Genomic DNA, 19890 nt, shown 5'->3' on the forward strand with positions numbered 1-19890 from the left:
GCACTGTTTGATGAAAACATTCATTAGAATAGAATGGACTGCTGATTATATCATATTTTTATGACTTTTTAAAATACTGTAGTGTTGGTATCAAGGAAAACATAGTGGGGGGCATGATTCCACCACGAGAAGTGCTCTTTATTAAACTCCAGGACAGAATAACTCAGGAGGAGGTCACTAGCTATACACCCTTACGATGACCACCAACCAACACTAACCAAACTGACTCTCTGACACAGAACAACATAATAGATATCTTTAACTGATGTACAACAACAAAAACAACATTTAAGTCCCTATTCCAGAAGGCGCGCACTTCCCAAGAGACTCACAAGTGTCTAGCGGGCAGCAGGTCGCTACCATACACGATGCACTATTTTTGTCACTAATGTGCAATTTAACCAGCATTATCATTAGAAATATTAGGCTGAGGCTTTCAGAATTTTCTTGAGCTTGGGTCAGTTTTGGACTTCTGCTGCTGGGCTGTGTTCTGACACATTTGTTTCAGGCTCTGGCCAGGTTTAGACTCAAAATGTGAGGGTCAGCTGGTCAGAACGTTATCAGCCTACATCTTTAAATCAGGACAACTTAAAGCTCTGGTCTGTTTACACTAAATGGCGACAATGGAAACCACCAAGGGAGAAAGATCCGAGCAAAATATAACATTTATATAACAGGGTAACAGGTTGTGAAATGTGAACATAGCTTAAGAATGGTATTATATTCTATAGCAGCCATAAGTATACCTACAATCAAGTCAACTGTCACATGACCTGTATTTCACGAATGAGCAAAGCTATGGAATCAGAGAGCAAAGAAAAACAAGCTAATTTTGTACGTCAAATGTGTTAGACACAGTCTGTCAACTCCAAACACAAAGACCTTTGTAAGTCTCTTTTGTAATCTTGACCTCTGATGTTGCTGATATCTGATACAAACACAAACACTGTGTTGACACAGAAAAGCGTTCACATTCAGACACATTAGCACTGAGACATGGTGCTCAAAAAAGGGAAAAAGTACAAAAAAACAGATGGCAGACCGAGACACGGCGACGGTATCAGTTCACTGATATGACTGGCTGTGGACCAGCTACACGATATGTACTGAAGTCACTGATGAATGTGGGAGTGTATGAGAGAACCAGCTGTGATGCGGTTACCTGAGAGAGCTCACACAGGCTGAAACTCATTTAGCCCTGTTGTGAGAACTGAAAATAGTGGTTAAAAAAACCAAGGCATGCTGATGAAAGACGTTAAAAGACCTTACTGCATTTACAAGCTGTTGAACAACAGTTGAAAGACAAGCAGTTACAAGTGACACAAAATACCCATCATGAGATACACCACAGACTCAAGAGCACCGTACATTATGGAAAAAAAAAATCACAGGAATGCAAATACTGATATTATATAACCAATATGATCTACTAGTTGAAATGATACAACTAATATAATCTGATTTTGCAATATACAGTAATGTGCAAAAGTCAGAGACCCACCTCATCCCTCATTGATTTAATTTACAGTCAAAATGGCTATTAAGTAAAAGTTACTCATTTTTAGGAGATGTTTTAGATTTACCACATTCCACTTACACAAAGGACGGGAAACTCAAAGGAATAAAATGATTAAAAGATACAGAGAAGTACAGAAAACGGGACTCGCGGCAGACCACCAAATCTGTCTCCATCAGAGACACAGTACTTAAAGCTTTCATTCTGCTTCAGATCTGAAAAAGCCCTTAGGTGTTTCTGTTCACCTTCCACTGTAAGAAGGCAGCTCAATGTTAAGTGCAGCTGTCAAGAGGCTGTTATTGAGAAAAGTAAACAGACAAAAAAAGAAGAAAATTTATAGAACAAAGAAGCTGCTTGTGTTCACAGAACAATGGATTGACTACCCCGCAGCCCAGACCTCAACATTACTTAATATGGTTGGGATTAATTAATATGATCTTGGCGGTGTGTAAAAAGATTTGTTTGAAAGACTGTAAGCAAGTCTTCCAAAAAGAATGGAAGTTGGATTAAAGGGTGTAAAATTAAATACTGACATCATATGTAGTTATTAAGGTTATTATTCAGTGTAGTTTCTCTGTTAAACATATGTCCTGCGTTATTCCTGACACTGAAAAACAATAACTGGTACTGAATGGTCATTTTGGCAAGAAATGAAGTAAACAAAAGGTGGCCTGGTACGGGTCTGCTCAACCTCCAAGACAAGGAGACTGTATTAACAAGACAGTAAACAATATGATAATCAGGCTACCAACTCATGAATAAAAACGCAGTCAATGGAAAAGGCTATTTGGAAACTTTCTTAGATGAATCAGCACTCGGACTTTCACAATCTCTTCTCATACGTTTCTAAATCAGCTAGCTTATTAGCATATATGCTCAGAGTGCTTGTTTAGCCTAATTTAGACAAATGTTCAGACCTCTTCTGTAAGATTGCTTAAATGCTGTTAGGCTCATTTTGACAAATCTACAGTACCTCTGAAGTATAGGACATTTGGGGTCGTTTATGTAAATGTAGCCCATAAATGTGATTAAGAGTGAGATGATCTTCACTAATAACGCTAACTTAGGAAAAGGCAAGGCCCCATGATGCATGACAAAGGGCCTCAGCTCTGATATGATTTTGCTCCTATTTCAGCTCCATGGGTTCAGCAATAGATCAACCTCTTGCAACCTCTGATCAGTCTGATGTTGAAACAGTGTGGTTCAAATCAGGTCATCTCTTCCAGACAACACTGCTCTCAAGAATCTGTCAGCAAAGCAGCCTGGTTTCACATAAACAACTGGTTTGTTTCTTGAGTGGAATTGCCACAAAAAACACAGCGAAACCATGATTTAAGTATTAAAGGGAATAAGTGCAGTGTAAGCAGTGGGAACCCCACAGACAAAACAGGGCTTTTCCAGGTTACATGTCTCTATAATAGACATGAGTCATTTCTTTGCCTCTTTTTGAACTCTGAGCACTGGTAGAGCACTGGTAGATCTAAGAGAGCAAAAAGCAAAACCAGAACATCCCCTTATGACTCACTTTTTGTAGCTATAATCCTAATAATGGTCAAGGTATGAGTATTATGCTCAACTACAAAACCTCAAAACATCAGCAACAACAGGCCATCATGAATTTTAGCTTTGCTTCTAGTTCAGGGCAAAGACCATGAATCAAGGTATTCTCCAGGGCTTAAAAGCTTAAAGCCAAGACTTTAAACACCTGATGAAGTCAGCAGTTTATTGGCCCAGGCCTGCAAACTACAGGGAATACACAGCACAATAAGCGCTCCAATAGCAAGCCCCTGCATGCTAATGCGTCATGGCAATTGTGTGACCAATTCTGATATATGCTGAGTCTAAATAGCTCATAATCCTTAACTTATTTGCAATAAATAATCACCAAAATACTCTCTTTGGACACATTCTGAATTTGCCATCTATCCTCTTCAATCTCCATATCATAAACCATGGAAATCAGATTACAATCCAGGCAACCTGACCCTGATGCCACAATCTCAGGTTCCATCAAGTTTACGACCAGCTTCTACTACCATCAAATGTCCAGTTTAGCACACTCCTACTACACAATCACTGCCACAGTCAACCAGGTATCACAATATCAGCAGACGTCCACTTAAACACCACAGTCATCATATTTCAAGGGTAAAAGGCTTCAATGTACCAGTGTGTACCTGGCCAAAGCCTAAAAATAGAAAGCTACAGAAGGGCCATGTGTTTGTAGGTGCTGTGCTGAAAAAGGGGATGTGGCTCTTACTGTGTGAGTGTCATTAGAAGGCTTAGCTCATAAAGCAAGGGTTTCCAGTGCCACTGCAAGGCCCGACAGACCAGGGCTGATCACAACTAGAGTGCTTTACTACAAACCTGATCGATGGTATGGTGTTTGTCCACAGTTACACTGATCGAAAGTTGCTGACATTGCCACATGTCCTCCAGTCCAGCTTGTAAATGTTCAGGAATAATGCAAGATAAGCAACGTATCTGAGAGCTAATAGTGCAGTATGGCACAATACAAAACCAGAACTATGTATGGCTTGGTTGTGTCCCAGTTTCTGTGTCCCATCATATAAGGGTTCCCATCCACTTAGGAGGAGTTCTGTGACAGTTGCTGACCAATTAATGGTCTCATCATCTCTAGCGTCATCCAGGGGTCTCTGTTCAAGCACTCAAACATGCATTCTGACTAATCTGACTATTCAAGTACCCATATGAGTTAGTGAATGTATATTCTGATAACTATAGAAGGAAAAAAACCCTAACAAGCGTTTTACATGATAGCGCTGGTGTTAACAGTTTTAAAAAAATCAGCAGAATAAAAATGTTGCAGCATACAGACGAATACATTTGAAAACATGTCTGGAAAAATAGGCAAGGGAAAGTGGTAGGTATTTATGTCAAACAAGTTATTGAGGTTTATTCTCGATGAGGAGCAAATTTCTAGACCTAGGTACATAACCCATAGCAGGGGTATACGGTTTTATTTGCAAAGACTCTGTGTGGCTGTGGGTTTCCATTTCAATCAAGCAGGGGAACACCTTCTTCTGCTTGTTTAACCCCTCAGCAAGTTTTATTAAATCCTTCTATGACCTAAAAATAACCCCTTTAGTTTGCATTAAAGCCCCTGTAGTTACCGATTAATAAGCCTTTGTAGGAAAGAAACCTGGAATGTTAAGGGGTTAACCCTCAAAACTCCAAGACTTATTACATACTAGGGCTTATTATTCAGTAACTACAGGGACTTCAATGCAAACTGGCTGATCTATTCTTAGGTTATAGAAGTGTGTAATAAAATTTTGGGCCATGGACATCTAAGGGGTTAATCAGTTAGTCTCAGCCTTTGAACATCTAATCATGTGTGTTCTTGCTTTGTTAGAATGAAAACCTGCAGTCATACCGGTCCTTTGTTCATAAGACTGGACATCACTGACCTATAGTTAGTCTATTAGTGAAAATGCCACGCCAGCCACGCTACTTCTGACTTCTCCGTCAACAGCATTTCCTTGGCAACACACAGAAGTTCAGGCATTCAACTTGCAGTAGCAAAGTGTATTATATTATGCATAATATTATTACATCATGAGCACATAATACCAGCAAACCTGTCACATTTTACAGTCCTGCTAAAACAAAAACATAGGCCGTATATTTATATATTTACAAATATAGACCCAAACACCCAAACTTTGACTTCAGTATTCAAATTTTGGCACTCTGAATGGTTAACTGAGAACCCATAGCAGAAAAAACAAAGACAAAAAAACAAAGCATACACAACAAGAAGCAAACTATGCATATACAGACAGCCCAGAGGTCTCCAGGCAACACACATGGCTTTTAGAGTGGTCCAGCAAGATTACTGGCCAGATGGACGCACAGACACTGGCTTTAGGAGTCAAAACAAAATGCATAACTTGGCATTTTCAGCAGGGCTGGCAGATGTGACTGTTCAAGCAACAGCCTCTGAAAATAAACATGGAATAAATCTAAAAAAAATATGAACTGATGTTGGGTGTACAAACACAAGGGAAAAGCCATGAGGAGAGCATCAAATTACAGTCATAGTGAGACATACAACAGCTGAGTGCAGAAAGAGATTTATGTCTTGAAATCTACACTACAACAAATACCACTGCAAGACATCAGCACTGCATCCATTCTCCATGTGCTCCTTTGGCTTATATCAGCCATAAACAATGGTGTTCTATGCTAAGAAGCAAAGTTTATCAACACAACTCCCAACGTTAAAGGGCTCTTTGACAAAATTGCTGGTGGTATCGCTGATCACTACCACAGCTGCACTCTAAGAACAGCTTGTAAGAGCTGATCTATAATGGGGATGAACTAGAGGCCAGCTTTCGCTTATGGCCATACCACTGAGAACGCCTGATCTCATCCAATCTTGGAAGCTAAACAGGGTTGGGCCTGGCTAGTACTTGGATGGCAGGCTGCCTGGGAATACCAGGTGCTGCAAACTTTTCAGCTCAGCTATTAATTTAATAATCAATTGTAAAGAGCTTGAAAAGCTACTTCTGTCAAGGTTTGAAGAAGAAAACATCAATTAAAAAACTAAACAAAAATCTAATTAAATGATTTATAGAGTGAATAGGATCTATAATAGGGTTGTATTGGGTCAGCTTTCGTTTACAGCCAGACCGCTCTGAGAACGCCTGATCTTATCCAATCTCGGAAGCTAAGCAGGGTCAGGCCTGGTTAGTGCTTAGATGGGAGACTGCCTAGGAATACCTATCTATAATGGGGCTGTATTGGAGGCCAGCTTTTGCTTATGGCCATATCACTCTGAGAACGCCCGATCTTGGAAGCTAAGCAAGGTCGGGCCTGGTTAGTACTTGGATGGGAGACCGTGTGGGAATACCAGGTGCTGAAAAGTGAGGTAGGGAGGACTAGCATTACCTATAATCATGCTAGAAGCTGATGCTATGCTCTTCATCATTGTTAGGATTTTCTGACAATTAGTATTCCTTTAACAAGGCTATGATTGCTTCCAGAATCCTGCATATAATTCAACTTTTTATTAACAAAAACTGCCTGTGTTTCTGAACAACATAGGAAAGCAGCACTAGGATAATGAAAAACATCAAAATGTATTTTCACATAAAAGACAACAAATATAGATAAAAGCATCAAACCAAAACACAATATTTTTGTATTTTGACATGTCATTTTGTCATCTGTTATGAAATTTTTGTATTTCAACTACATGCATCAGAAATACTGCTTATCCGTGAGGCAATTTAGTCTATAAACTACATACATAGCGTCATCTTGCAGGTGCAAGTTTAGCTGTTTCTGAAATTGTGATTAACCCAATCGGACTGGTAGTCTCATCGGAGATCCATTTTGAGAATTTGCAGATGGCCCCTTGAACTTTAAATCTGCTGCCAGAGGAGTTACGACACGCCCATATCTGCCATAGAGAAAGCGTATAGAAAAGAAGCTTCTCTACCATGTTTTCTATCACTGTATAAAAGAAACACAAGACTTTCCTTATTGTTGTACATAGTGTGATTTTTTTTGAGTGCAACCTTATTCAGAGCGCAATTTGGATTAGTAATATATTATTTTGCTTATTCAGAGTAATGACAAAGCACATCTTTTGTTTTCTTGTTCATAAAAAAGCAGGTGGTGAGACTTTTGTGAGAATTTCCAGCTTTTATAGATCACACTATTTACACATTAAAAAAAACAAAATGCAACAACAGCACTTAGAAATCAGGTTATAAACAGAACAGCAGAAATAACCACATTTGCATCAGCCTTAAAGTGTTAACTATGAGTCTTATTATTACCTCAGCATCATGTTAAATGAGGCACTTCACAGTTAAGGAGAATAAGTCGAATGACTAAGTCATGGTATTTAATGAGCTATATCACACGCTTCCTTTCTTTTGAGCTTTGTTCTTTTAAGTCAGCATCTTTTCCCCTTCATCAAAAATAACAGCACTGGTAGAGAAAAAAAAGCTTATTGTGTCTGTATCTAGCCCATAGGGGTCCGTCAGTGGGGGTCTGAGTGGTAAACAATTGTGGATCTTATGCACATGGTTTCAAAGGTTCTACCCACAGTCAAAACGGTGGCAAGACAGAAAAAAATGGAACGTGAAAGAACAAGAATCCAAATATCAGTCCTAGTACTTGACAAAAATGACATGGTTGCACTGAGCTAAAGACTTTAATTCTCGTTTTACGTCTAACCAGAGCAGCGAAGAGCCGTATCTCTCTCCAGTCCAGGTTTTGTTCAAAGTTGTAGTAAAATACCTAATAGTAAATTCTGTATTAATGTGTTTTGAAATTCATCTCAAGCAAGTCACCTTCCTCTTTATGCACTCCTGTCCAAACTGATCAAAATTTGCACTTTATGGTGACTCAACAGAAAGACAGCATGTGCATAAATTGCTGATTTGGGTGCGCTAATAAACATAGCCGAAAACATGAAAAGATAATTCAGTTTTTCATTGGAGAAATTTACCAGTGAACTAGGTTAGGAGTCATGTTAGAACCCACTACTAACCAGTGTTGAGGCAGTTGCTCAAAATAAGTAATGCATAACATGGTACCAATCACTTCTCTCAAACTGTACTGAGATGACTTTACTCATTACTTTCTAGACAAACTAATCCCACCACTCATTACTTCACTTTTACATTACTCTCTGAAACCCACACACATACGTATAAAGATCATTTTTAATTTCAAAGCATTTCATTTATTTAGTTTTCGAAAGATGTGCAAATAATGCAGTTCACATTAAGCCAGTAGCTGTAATGTGATTACAAGAATTTAATCACATTATTTGCTTTGTAACAGGAAAAAGTCACATTACTCTAACACATTACTACGTGCTGCATTACATTACAGTGTTGGGTTAAAAAAAGAGTTGCAATATTTCACAGCATGCAAACAGTAAAAGAAACCAGTAACTGTCTTTAAAGTCAGCAGATATTATGAATATTCGGTGTGCCAGAGACACAAAGTTTTCTTATGGAAGCATCAACGTGAATGTACATAAGAGCAAGTTTCAAAATGATGCACATTGTGCTTCTCCATCAGCCAATAAACAATCTGACCTCATTTTCATAGCTGCCTCCTAACATTCTCCACGAGCACCATCCCACCACCAGAACCACACCTCACACAGACATCCCCCCCCATTGCTCTCAGTCAAAACACAGGTCCAAAAAATGAGCTTAATCACTGTCTTTTCCACACAGCACAGTAATTACAGTACAGAACTGCAGCCTAGCTCCCGAAACAGTTAGACCAACAGCAGTGGAAACAACAGCGCTGATCACCACTGAAGGAGCAAGCGGCAGGCCGCCATCTGCATAAGCCATTCTATATAGGAGTGTGTTACAGCGAGGGCTGAAGGGAAGGTGGATACGGAGCAGAGAGGCAGCACTGGAGGAAGTGAATTCTCATCCAAAACACTGGGCCAGGCCAAAGGCTATTAGTCAGTGGAACAACTGGAATGTTGTTATTTCAGGGCAGAGAGATATTTGAATGAAAAACATGTGTCACCCACACCCACATTAACACAGGAATCGCCATCATTTCAAGTATTTTGCTTCTGGACACAAGTATATGATTTTTCAGTACTTATTGTCATAACATATTTGACTAAGTATAATAATGTGCATGATATTTCTGATAAACATATACGGCAAAGTAATACGATTTTTGAAACCTCCAGCTAATCTGCTAAGCAACTAGTTTGATTATTTTGCTAAGCATAGGCCCATCACAATTATGGCATTGTCCCAAAGCAAGCATCTAAGCTGACCATGTTTTTTTTTTCCCCAAGTTGTCGGATGTCACAAAATCACATATATGATCATGTTGCAACAAGTAGAAAGTGAATTGGCTGTGTGTTTATCACTTCGATTGAGGCAACTGCAAATAAATAAAAGAAAAAGGCACAAAGTTCCTGAGACATGTCATCTTCTGTCTTTTGAAAACCAAAAAGTTCCAACTTCTCACTAGTGCTATAACACCTTTAGAGGGCAGCAGTGAGAACTCAGTTTTTTTTTAGCTCATGCTGTGTATATGTATATATTTACATAATATGTGTATGATGTACATATGTATATTGCCGCCGTTGGAACAAAACCTTGCATCTCCATTTTTGTCGTTTTTCAGTTTTTGACATAATTTGAAAACACCTGTGTCTGTGTGTAAATTCCATGATGAATGGACCAAATGTAAAGACCTAAAATTACTTGGAAAAAAGTCTGATTCCACTGACTTACATTAAAAGTAGAGGATGTTTTTTCCTTCTCCTGTAAAGTTATCATTTTGGAGATAACAGCAATATAATGTATTCAGGCTTGTACTTTTAATACTTGCATACAGTCAACAAAAAAAAAATTAAATAAATTCTTAATTACAGTTAATCGTATAGCAATTAATCGTCTTCTAAAATGTTATGATTGTGACAAGTCTAGCTTTGGGCTGCAAATCTGCACTTTTCAGTGTTTATGTTATTTTTCTACAATGTACTATTTGTGTTTGTATCATCTCATCATTAGACAATATTTCCTTCTGATACACTCAGCCAAATGGACTTGCATTGCAGGCACAGTGCAAAATGTGCCTTGAAGCCACCATAATATGCACCTACAATGCACCTCAAACACACAACTGCTTAGCACACAATTTACTTACTAGCACACAGGCCTATTAACTGCTTGAGACAAAAGAGAAAAGGAAAGTTCAGTGATGTTAAATGTAGGCTTTTTTTAAATGTCCTATTGGTTCTGTTAAGTATAGCCTGAAGTGTAGCCACAAGTGTGTTTAATGATTAATCTATGTAGTTATGTAAAAAATGTGAGCTACCAACTTTATGTTGACTGTTGTTTATACTATGGATATGAACTTCAAGCTAACCCCAGTCAGGCCAAATATCGCCACTGTCCAAAAAACTAAGTATCTCCAAAGTGGTAACTTCATAGGAGAACATTCTTAGAATGGTTAAACATTCTTTACTTTTGATGTCAGTGTAAAGAGTTTTTTCTTTGGTCAATTCCTATTGGTCCATTTTGTGCTGTGGACAAATGATGCAAATAAAAAAATGTAGATCCTTTTATTAGACAGCGGTGATATGTTTGTTAACCTGGGCTAATAATACGTGGTAAATGTACGCAATCAGACTACATTACATTACTTAACATATCTGTTCATTTTTTTATTTAATAAAGCCTGAAGCAGTGCACAGGTAACACAGTGCTGCTTTTGTTTTCATGGACTGTGATTTTACGTTTGTTGGTTAGTGATAAATACCACTACCAACAGTTGGTTATAAGTGAAACGAATTAGCCCAAATGCACACCCTAATTGCTCTCTAATGACATGATTTTATTACTGTATTTAGCTGTCTAAGTGATAGAATTACTAAAATGTCCCATGGTTTATTTATAGGGCAGGTTTGCTTACAACAAGGCTTTTTTTTTTGATGGTGCTTTTAATGTCCCAATATGATCTAGCTCTGAACATTCTGCTGCATTAGATATTCTGAGGCGTGTGTATGTGTGTATGGGAGGGTTAAGGCTGAGATGTCAGGGTGACTGAGGCACGGAGAGACATATACATATGCAGAAGAGCCACTCTGCTCAAACTCAAGGTGACAAGGCAGGCAAAAATTAGACTAATATTTTAAGCACCAGCCCAGCTGTGCACGGTCACCAACTTCATATTTAACCACAGTTCTCCTCTGTTTTTATTTTAATCTACACTATGGGTACAAGACCCAAATACCTAATATAGGATATCAGATGCGAAAGTTCAACAGATACAAAAGGCTGGATTCTCTATTGAATTTACTGCTCAATAAAATGCTAAAAAGGGACGCTACGAGAGAAAAACAGAAGCAGAAGTACTTATGATTCAGTGCCGCAGAGGCCAGACCCTCTGTCTCAGGTTTCAGGCCTGGTGGAAAAAAGAATTTTGTTGTGTGTGATTTTGCAAGTCATCAAAAAAACTATCCTTCATTGAGATCTTTTAAGGTTCACAGCGCACAGAATGCTTAATGGTGATTTAAGAAGGGTTTCAAGAAGGCAGTAAATTTTGCAAAATTATACATAATCATACAATCTGTGTCAGCATTCAACCTTTTTTTCCCCCTCAAATAATTAAATATAATTCAGTTATGGCTGCAAGTGCTTCCAAGTGTCAAAGAGTGACTCACGGTCGCGGCTGTAAACAGTACACTGGAAAATAAATACTCAACAAACAGCTCAGACAGAGAAACCTAAACATAGACAAAGCCAGTCTCTCTGGTTTGCCTTTAGTTTAGCTTATAATGGCTGCGTGGAGGCAGAACACAAAAGGCATTCTTAAAGCTTGACTTGTCACTGTTCTCTCGGCTTCATTCTTCCTCTGCACAAGTTTTACAGTAACTCCGAGTTTTGCCCTTTTCGTGTCTGCCAAGTGGAGCTTAAAATCCCATCAAGTCTGCCACGTAGACACAGGCTGCCTGAGTCCAGGCTTGGCTACAACATGTCTCTGCTGGATTTCAACATGAGCTTCAGCCTTTATACACACAACACACACACACAGCCAAGTCTGCCTTCATGGAAGCACATACATACACCGGCATTCAAAAGTTTGGAATCACTGTTCTGCATAACATACAGTGCTGGAGGAGTTACTCAAAAAAGTAATCCATTACAAATTATTGATAACTTTGCTCAAACTGTAATGGGAAGAATTTACTTATTATTCATTACTTTAGCTCTATGTTGCGTTCTAAACCTCATACATATCTATACCAGCTGTACAAACAAAAACCCAGTAGACCTCTCATTTATTTATTAACAAAGAAATAGTTATCATTTAAAAGTCACTTATCATTAAAAGTCATTATCATTACTGTCGTTATAACTCCCTTTGAACAAGACACAGACAGTTATGCCGATTATTATGATTGTGATTATTATCAGAAAAAAGTATAAAACATACCTTTTCTACAGGAGATAACACAGAAACCACAACAACCACACAGAATATCATTGTTTCAGTATTTATTGTATCCACGTTTTGCCCTCATTACAGCGTCTACACCAGGGGTCAGCTCTTTTACTGCCCTGTTGCGGCTCCACAGCAGAATTAGATTTCTAGGTAAAAAATAAAATAAAATAAATCCTTTGTAGTAAAATAAAACTCAGCTGCTCATTCTAACACAGTTCTAACCATAAATGGTCTTAAACGCTGGTGTTAATGTAGCCTTAATGTGTTAATTCAACAGCCTTTAACCTGGAAGGTTGGTGCACAGTCTGCTGGTTACCATAGCAGCGCAAAAAACAATCTTGCCTAGCTAGTAGCTAACAAAAAGGCAAAGAGAAAGATTTAAGACCAACATCAATAATCTAATGACGAACAGATTTCTAAATACTCCATCTGACCTCCTGATACGTTTAATCTGCCACGAGACACTGTCAAACACTAAAAAGTCACAAGCTAAAGTCCACTTCTCATTCGAATTTTCCTGTTCCACCTTAATTGGAGCCTGCAGTTATATTTTGGCACCTTAGGCACCATTTAAGGTGGAGAGGGAAAATTCAAACAAGAAGCTGGAGAATGAGAAGCTGACTTCAGCTTCATAAAAAGTCAAATGTTGAGAGACATTTTACAAGAAACTGTTCTACTATTGTGGAAAAGTTTCCTGCCAGAGATGTGAGAAAAGGGACTAGCTAACTAACAGTTGAGCTAAAGCTCAAAACAGAACAAAGTACGTATTTGTTTTCTTTTATATTTTTTAGTCTATAAGTACATTAGCATGTACTGAGACATATTTGCAGCCAAGATGGTTAAATGGACATAAAATTTTGTGGCTGCCAAGGTGGTTTGATTTTTATTGAAAGGACAAAATGGCTCTTCTTAACATTTGAGTTGCTGACCCCTGGTTAATACTCTTCAGAAGTTTTTCAAGGAAGTCTGCAGGGATATTTTTCTATGCCTCCAAAATTCAGTCTTAGAAGCAGGTTGCATTTTTTCTGCGTCGTACAATCCAAGCAGTCCCAAATTCAGTGACGTTGAGGTCTGGGCTCAAGGATGGACAGTCAATTCTTTGTTTGACATGATTTTTTTTTCTTTTTTCTTTACAGCTGCACATCCTTTAAGAACCAGAGTGTTGAGCATCCTCACAGTAGAAGGATGGACTGAAAAAACGGTTTTCTTCAGATCAGATTAAGATTGCAGCTTAATATTCACCTCTCTCTTAAAGATGAAAGCTTTAATACTGCTTATCTAATTGAGACCATTTTGGTGGTCTACCAGGTCTTGCTAAACAACTTTTTTTACTTTGACTTTCCTCTTTCTTATGTAAGAAATTTATATTAAATTTAATCTTATCAGAAATATCTTCTGAAAATATAATTTGCAGTTAATGGATGTTTGACTGGAAATTAAATAAAAGAAACTTGGTCTTTGCATAGTACACACATACCAAAACAGACACATATGCCTGCACGCACACACGCCAGCCAATGTTTCTGCACACGTCTTTACTGCACACAGCCAGTTGTTTTGTTATTGTTAGTTTTGGGCAATGTTATCTTTACTCTGCTAGGTTACAGATGTTGCAGTACACAAAACTATAATGCCACGCATGCACTGCTGTACATTCAGTAACTCTGCAGGGTCTGGGTCTATGATAACTGCACCCAAAATCTATTCAATGGAATCGTTACGTTTATATTAGCTTCTAAAACAACATACATTGATCCAAGGTAAATCTGAGATGCCACTGTGTCCCACTTCAAAGAGCAGGTGTGAACAATTACTCTAAAAGAAGCCCTCTGGGAGCAAAGATATGGCTCTAATTAAACAGCTATACACATCCTAAAAGCAAAACTCTATCAATGTTTAGCACAAATATACCACATAGTTTGAGATAAACTCAAAATAAAGCTTTCCTAACTGGTCAATGTCATTATATTATACACCATGTTTCCAGTTTATTAGTTATCTAACATTTAACTCCAGCAACATTGCTATGTATGGCTGTGCCATAACCATACTGGTATCTTTGCTGTGCTGGGAATTTCACATCATCCAAATAACATTTGATCAGCAGTGGTCCTAGGGTGGGCTTTCTGTTAATAGATGGGGTCAGTAATAGAGCTAAAGTCAGCAATTGTCTGCCTATAAAGTGCACCATAATAACGTCCTCAGAGCAAAGAATGTAATTCATCTGCCAATTGATTACTTGACTCACTTTGGTTTTTTTTTTTTATTGAAAACATTTGGTGCATAATGAAATGGAAAACACAACAAAGGAGAGCCCAACCTGTTGAGCAGCTGAAATCCTATGTTAAGCAAAAATGGGAAAATATTTCACTTTCAAAACTACAGCAGTCGGTCTCCTCTGTTCCCAAATGCTTATAGATTGTTGTTAAATAGATAGGAGATGCAACACAGGGGTAAACATGCCCTGTCCCAACTTTTTCTAAATGCATTACTGACATCAAATTCAAAACGGGCATATACTTTTCAAAAAACTATGTAAATACTCAGTTTCAACATCTGGTATGTTGTCATACTATTTTCAATAAAATAGAAATAACTGCAGACATGATTTGTACATTATTGCTTTCTGTTTTTATGTATATTTTGCACAGCATCCTAACTTTTTTGGAAATTGGGTTGTGAAAAGTGCTATAACAGCAAATTAGAATTGAGATTAAATAAACCTCTTTGATTAGCATATCTGATAAAATGGCCATTAATTGTAGGTACAAAATAGATGTATTTGGGGTGGAAATGGGCCGGAATGCACTACCTCATTTGAGTAGTATAAGTCAGGACAGAACGGCATTCCGGCTCAGGTCATTTCACAGTGCAAGCTTTCTCACTTACCTTAAGGCCAAAGACGATGACTGTCAAATATTGACAGCCCTTAGCTCTTTTCCTATTGGACAGGCTTGATTTTTAGCTAAAGTTCCCTGGCTAAATTGAGAAATCCTACTTTGTGAAATATGCCCCTGGTGTTCAATCAAAGCATTAATGATAATGATAATACCAAAGCTGTTTTATATGGAACAATCAGTTAAATCACTGTTGCTGGCAACATGCAGAAAAGGTATTTGTTCTTTCAGCTTTCACAAAAAAGGTCATCGACCCCTGATGTAAGGTAGTAATGTTAAGTTTCCATTAAAACCTTTCAGCTCTTAAAACACCTTAGTATTTCTCAAGAAATGCATTAGATTAAAGAATTTATTGGTTGAATATAAAAGAAACATGCATTTTAAGACGTGTTTCTGGCAACAACAAAAACAACAACAACTTGGCGCTCCCCCACTAAAACCTGCCCATTTCCACCCCATGTGTTTCTAATAAACTGACAACATTTATACGATATACCATTTTTTTGTGGAATGTATCTTCTGTAAATGTACAGAACTGCTCAACCAGTGAAGATAATTCACCATCAAACAAGTATGTACAGGTTCTTGAAACAATACTCTTGTAGGTGTATCTTGGGTGACTCAGTGTATATCATGTGTCTGTGTGTGCTTGATGTGGAATAACCCAGCCAGTGACACACACTTCAATAGACCTTCTTTCATTATTCATGATCCTTCGAAGTCCAACGACCCAAAAGGACTGGAGGCAAATGTGAAGTGACTTCAATGCAAACAGAGTCTACCTGTGTCCCCCCGGCTGAACCCAGCAGGCCAGAGGCTGAGTGACATGTGAAACCCTCTTAGAGAAGTTTATGACTTCATCCAGCCTGCCCTCCATTCACACCACTCCCACACAGTGCACCAGGGAGAGGGAGAAAGAAAAGAGGGAGAAAGAGGAAAAAGTGAAAGAGAGCAGGGAGGGATCAGAGAGTGCATATATAGAAAAGCTCAGAAGTTAAGTGCGAAAGCCCCAGACACCAGAGACCTGTGCTAAACTGGACCACGTTTCAAGGTCCTGATCCATTCTCAAAAAATCATGAAGATCAAGATTACCTGGTATTATATAGGAATATAGGTTATATAGCTTATATAGGAAATCAAACTCAATTGTTGCTGATATAACTATGAACTTGCCTGATTGTTAACAGATGTGAGCATCTAAACAAGTAAAATAGATTTGACAGAGATTTAAAAAAAGATTTAAAAAAGATTATTTAAAAAAGATAAAAAAAACAAAAAAAAAAAAAAAAAACAGTGTGCAGCCAAAGACAGTATGCAGTCGCTGACAAGGTGCTTCAAGGATAAGGTCTCAAAAGTACAAAAATGAATTTCCAAGGCAGTCTTCTGTAAATTAAAGGTCTTTTTAGCACATTTCCTTATTTTCTAGAAGAATTTCTTAGATATTAATTTTTGTACAAATTAAGAAACAGTTGAAATTCCAGGAGACTTTAGTGTATGAAAATGTTTCACAAGGTTTACAATGTAAAACTCTGCACCTATGACTGTAAACGCATTGCCAAACACAGGTATTCCTTCTAATGTACTTTGTGGATTCCCAACACTAGCCATCTAAGTAACACTACACAGCAGCAAGGTGGCTTCTTGGGCCAGTCGTCGAATCAGTGTTACATTACAGTTATGAGGATTTTTGGGCCAGCCACCTACACCGCAACTTTGAGGCTTCTCAGGCTGGCCACTTAAGCAACACATTGCAGTTATGAGGCTTAATGAGCTGGCCACCTGAGCAACATTACACTGCAGTTATGAGGCTTCTTTGGGCCGGCCACCTGAGTGATGTTACACTGTAGTTATGAGGCTTCTTGGGCCAGCCACCTGAGTGATGTTACACTGGAGTTATGAGGCTTCTTGGGCCAGCCACCTGAGTGATGTTACACTGGAGTTATGAGGCTTCTTGGAACGGCCACCTGAGTGATGTTACACTGTAGTTATGAGGCTTCTTGGGCCAGCCACCTGAGTAATGTTACACTGTAGTTATGAGGCTTCTTGGGCCAGCCACCTGAGTGATGTTACACTGGAGTTATGAGGCTTCTTGGAACGGCCACCTGAGTGATGTTACACTGTAGTTATGAGGCTTCTTGGGCCAGCCACCTGAGTGATGTTACACTGTAGTTATGAGGCTTCTTGGAACGCCCACCTGAGTGATGTTACACTGCAGTTATGAGGCTTCTTGGGCCAGCCACCTGAGTGATGTTACACTGTAGTTATGAGGCTTCTTGGGCCAGCCACCTGAGTGATGTTACACTGGAGTTATGAGGCTTCTTGGGCCAGCCACCTGAGTGATGTTACACTGTAGTTATGAGGCTTCTTGGAATGGCAACCTGAGTAATGTTACACTGTAGTTATGAGGCTTCTTTGGGCCGGCCACCTGAGCGATGTTACACTGCAGTTATGAGGCTTCTTGGGCCAGCCACCTGAGTGATGTTACACTGTAGTTATGAGGCTTCTTGGGCCAGCCACCTGAGTGATGTTACACTGCAGTTATGAGGCTTCTTGGGCCAGCCACCTGAGTGATGTTACACTGTAGTTATGAGGCTTCTTGGAATGGCCACCTGAGTAATGTTACACTGTAGTTATGAGGCTTCTTTGGGCCGGCCACCTGAGCGATGTTACATTGCAGTTATGAAGCTTCTTGGGCCGGCCACCTGAGCGATGTTACACTATAGTAATGAGGTTTCTTGGACTGGCTGCCTGAGGGATGCTCCACTGTAGTTATGAGGCTTCCCAGGCCAGCTATCTGGTAGATAGAAAAACTTCACAGACCACACAGACGGCTGACCCAAGAAGCCTCATAACTGCAGTTTAATGTTTGTTTATTGTTATTTTTGTTTCTATTGTTTCTGTTGTAAAGCATCCTTGTAAAGTATTTACTTGTATTCTCTGTGGCTCAGATCATGCTCCTCAACCAGTATGATATAAAGAGTTTATGTGGCAATGCTGACTGTTGGCTGTAAATTCTTGAGTTAATCACAATGCTAATGACTCCTTGCATTGACTTAAGATCATCCAAATGATTGCATATGGAACCTATTTTGCAATGCGTAAATTTCGTAGCCACTCCCATCTCTGCACTGAGGTTTCTTATCTTTGCAAATGGATCATAAATAGTACAGACGTTAATGTGGTAAAATTACATTACCCCATTACCCCAAAACTATACATATACAACCTCGTTTCCAGAAGAGCTGTGATGCTGTGAAAAAAACATGTACATAAAAACAGAAAGCAATGATGTGCAAATCATTTACACTTAATTATTTATACTTAACAACGTATCAAATGTTGAAACGGAGAATTTGGAAAAATATATCCCCATTTTGAATTTGATGCCAACAACACATTCCAAAAAGTGTTACATCACCTCTTCTTTTAAAAACGCGTTGTAGGTGTTTGAGAATAGCTGTTGTTATGAGAGTGAAATGTTTTCTTGTTCTTGGTTGATACTGGAATTCAGCTGCTATTCACTGGCCTTTAGCCAACATAGGAAATGTTTGGAAGAAGCTCCATACAGTGGCCTACATCAAGCTATTAGCCATGTTAAGGAGGTATAACCAATAATAACATGATTTCCATCCGTCAGTGTAGCACTAGGCATCAGGATGCAAGTGGAAGGCTGCTGTGTGGACAAGTACAGGAGTAGCAGTGCTGACCTCTGGGGGGAAAATCATCCGTGTGACTGATGGCCGGCTTCTTTATGGCGGAGGAGCGGTAGAGGATGTGATGTCGTCCGTCTCCTCCCTCCTCCTCTCCTGTCATGTCGCCTCCTCCTCTCTCCAGCGGCTCGATAAAGAACTCCTCCTGACCTGCGCGGATCATCCCCGCCTGACAGAGTGAGAGCAAGGGAGTGAGGGAGTGAGAAAGAGAAGAAAAAAAAGAGAGAGAGAGAGAGAGAGAGAGAGAGAGAGAGAGAGAGAGAGAGAGAGAGAGAGAGAGAGAGAGAGAGAGAGAGCAGGACCAGAGGAAGCAGAGAGAGAGGAAGAGAGAGAAAGCAAGACAGACAAACAGAGAACAGAAGGGTAAAAAGAGAAGAATGAACATTTCATTCACGGACAGGTACAAAAGCTTGCACGTCAAGTCCATTAAGCAAAGCGGCTCCAGGAGCTATTTCTGTATTCTCACTATATCATATTTTCAGCGGCTTTAGAAGAAACCCTCGGGCAACCTGATCTCTTGATCGATCCATCCTCCGTCTCCACCTAAATCATGTGCAGAGACAGCAGCCCTCATTAAAAAATACCCAGTGACCCTGCCGGCCGTGGCCAAAAACAGAAGCACGCTCATATTCCCCAAGAACCTGCCATTTTGTACCCAGAGCCAAAGGTAACCTCCTTATGTTTACACAATTTAACAGAATGAGTGGTCAAAAGAGATCAGAGGCGAAATAGAGAAATGGGAAATTCCCAGTGTAAAACTAGATCAATGCGAAAAATGTGTCTTCTG

General features: G+C 39.1%; 1 protein-coding gene and 1 pseudogene across 2 annotated transcripts in view; one reads left to right on the forward strand and one right to left on the reverse strand.

Moving 5' to 3' along the window:
- adamts2 (ADAM metallopeptidase with thrombospondin type 1 motif, 2) overlaps nt 1-19890 on the reverse strand; it is an 89436-nt gene that overhangs the window by 38661 nt on the left and 30885 nt on the right. For both annotated transcript variants that reach the window (XM_017720282.2, XM_017720281.2), the window contains exon 3: nt 19101-19272. In XM_017720282.2, the coding sequence (XP_017575771.2) occupies nt 19101-19272 (172 nt within the window). The remainder of the gene's footprint in view (nt 1-19100; nt 19273-19890) is intronic.
- On the forward strand, nt 5877-5993 carry LOC119265477 (annotated as a pseudogene).

The sequence above is a fragment of the Pygocentrus nattereri genome, chromosome 16, assembly GCF_015220715.1.
Source record: "Pygocentrus nattereri isolate fPygNat1 chromosome 16, fPygNat1.pri, whole genome shotgun sequence".
In the NCBI taxonomy this organism is placed as follows: Eukaryota; Metazoa; Chordata; class Actinopteri; order Characiformes; family Serrasalmidae; genus Pygocentrus; species Pygocentrus nattereri.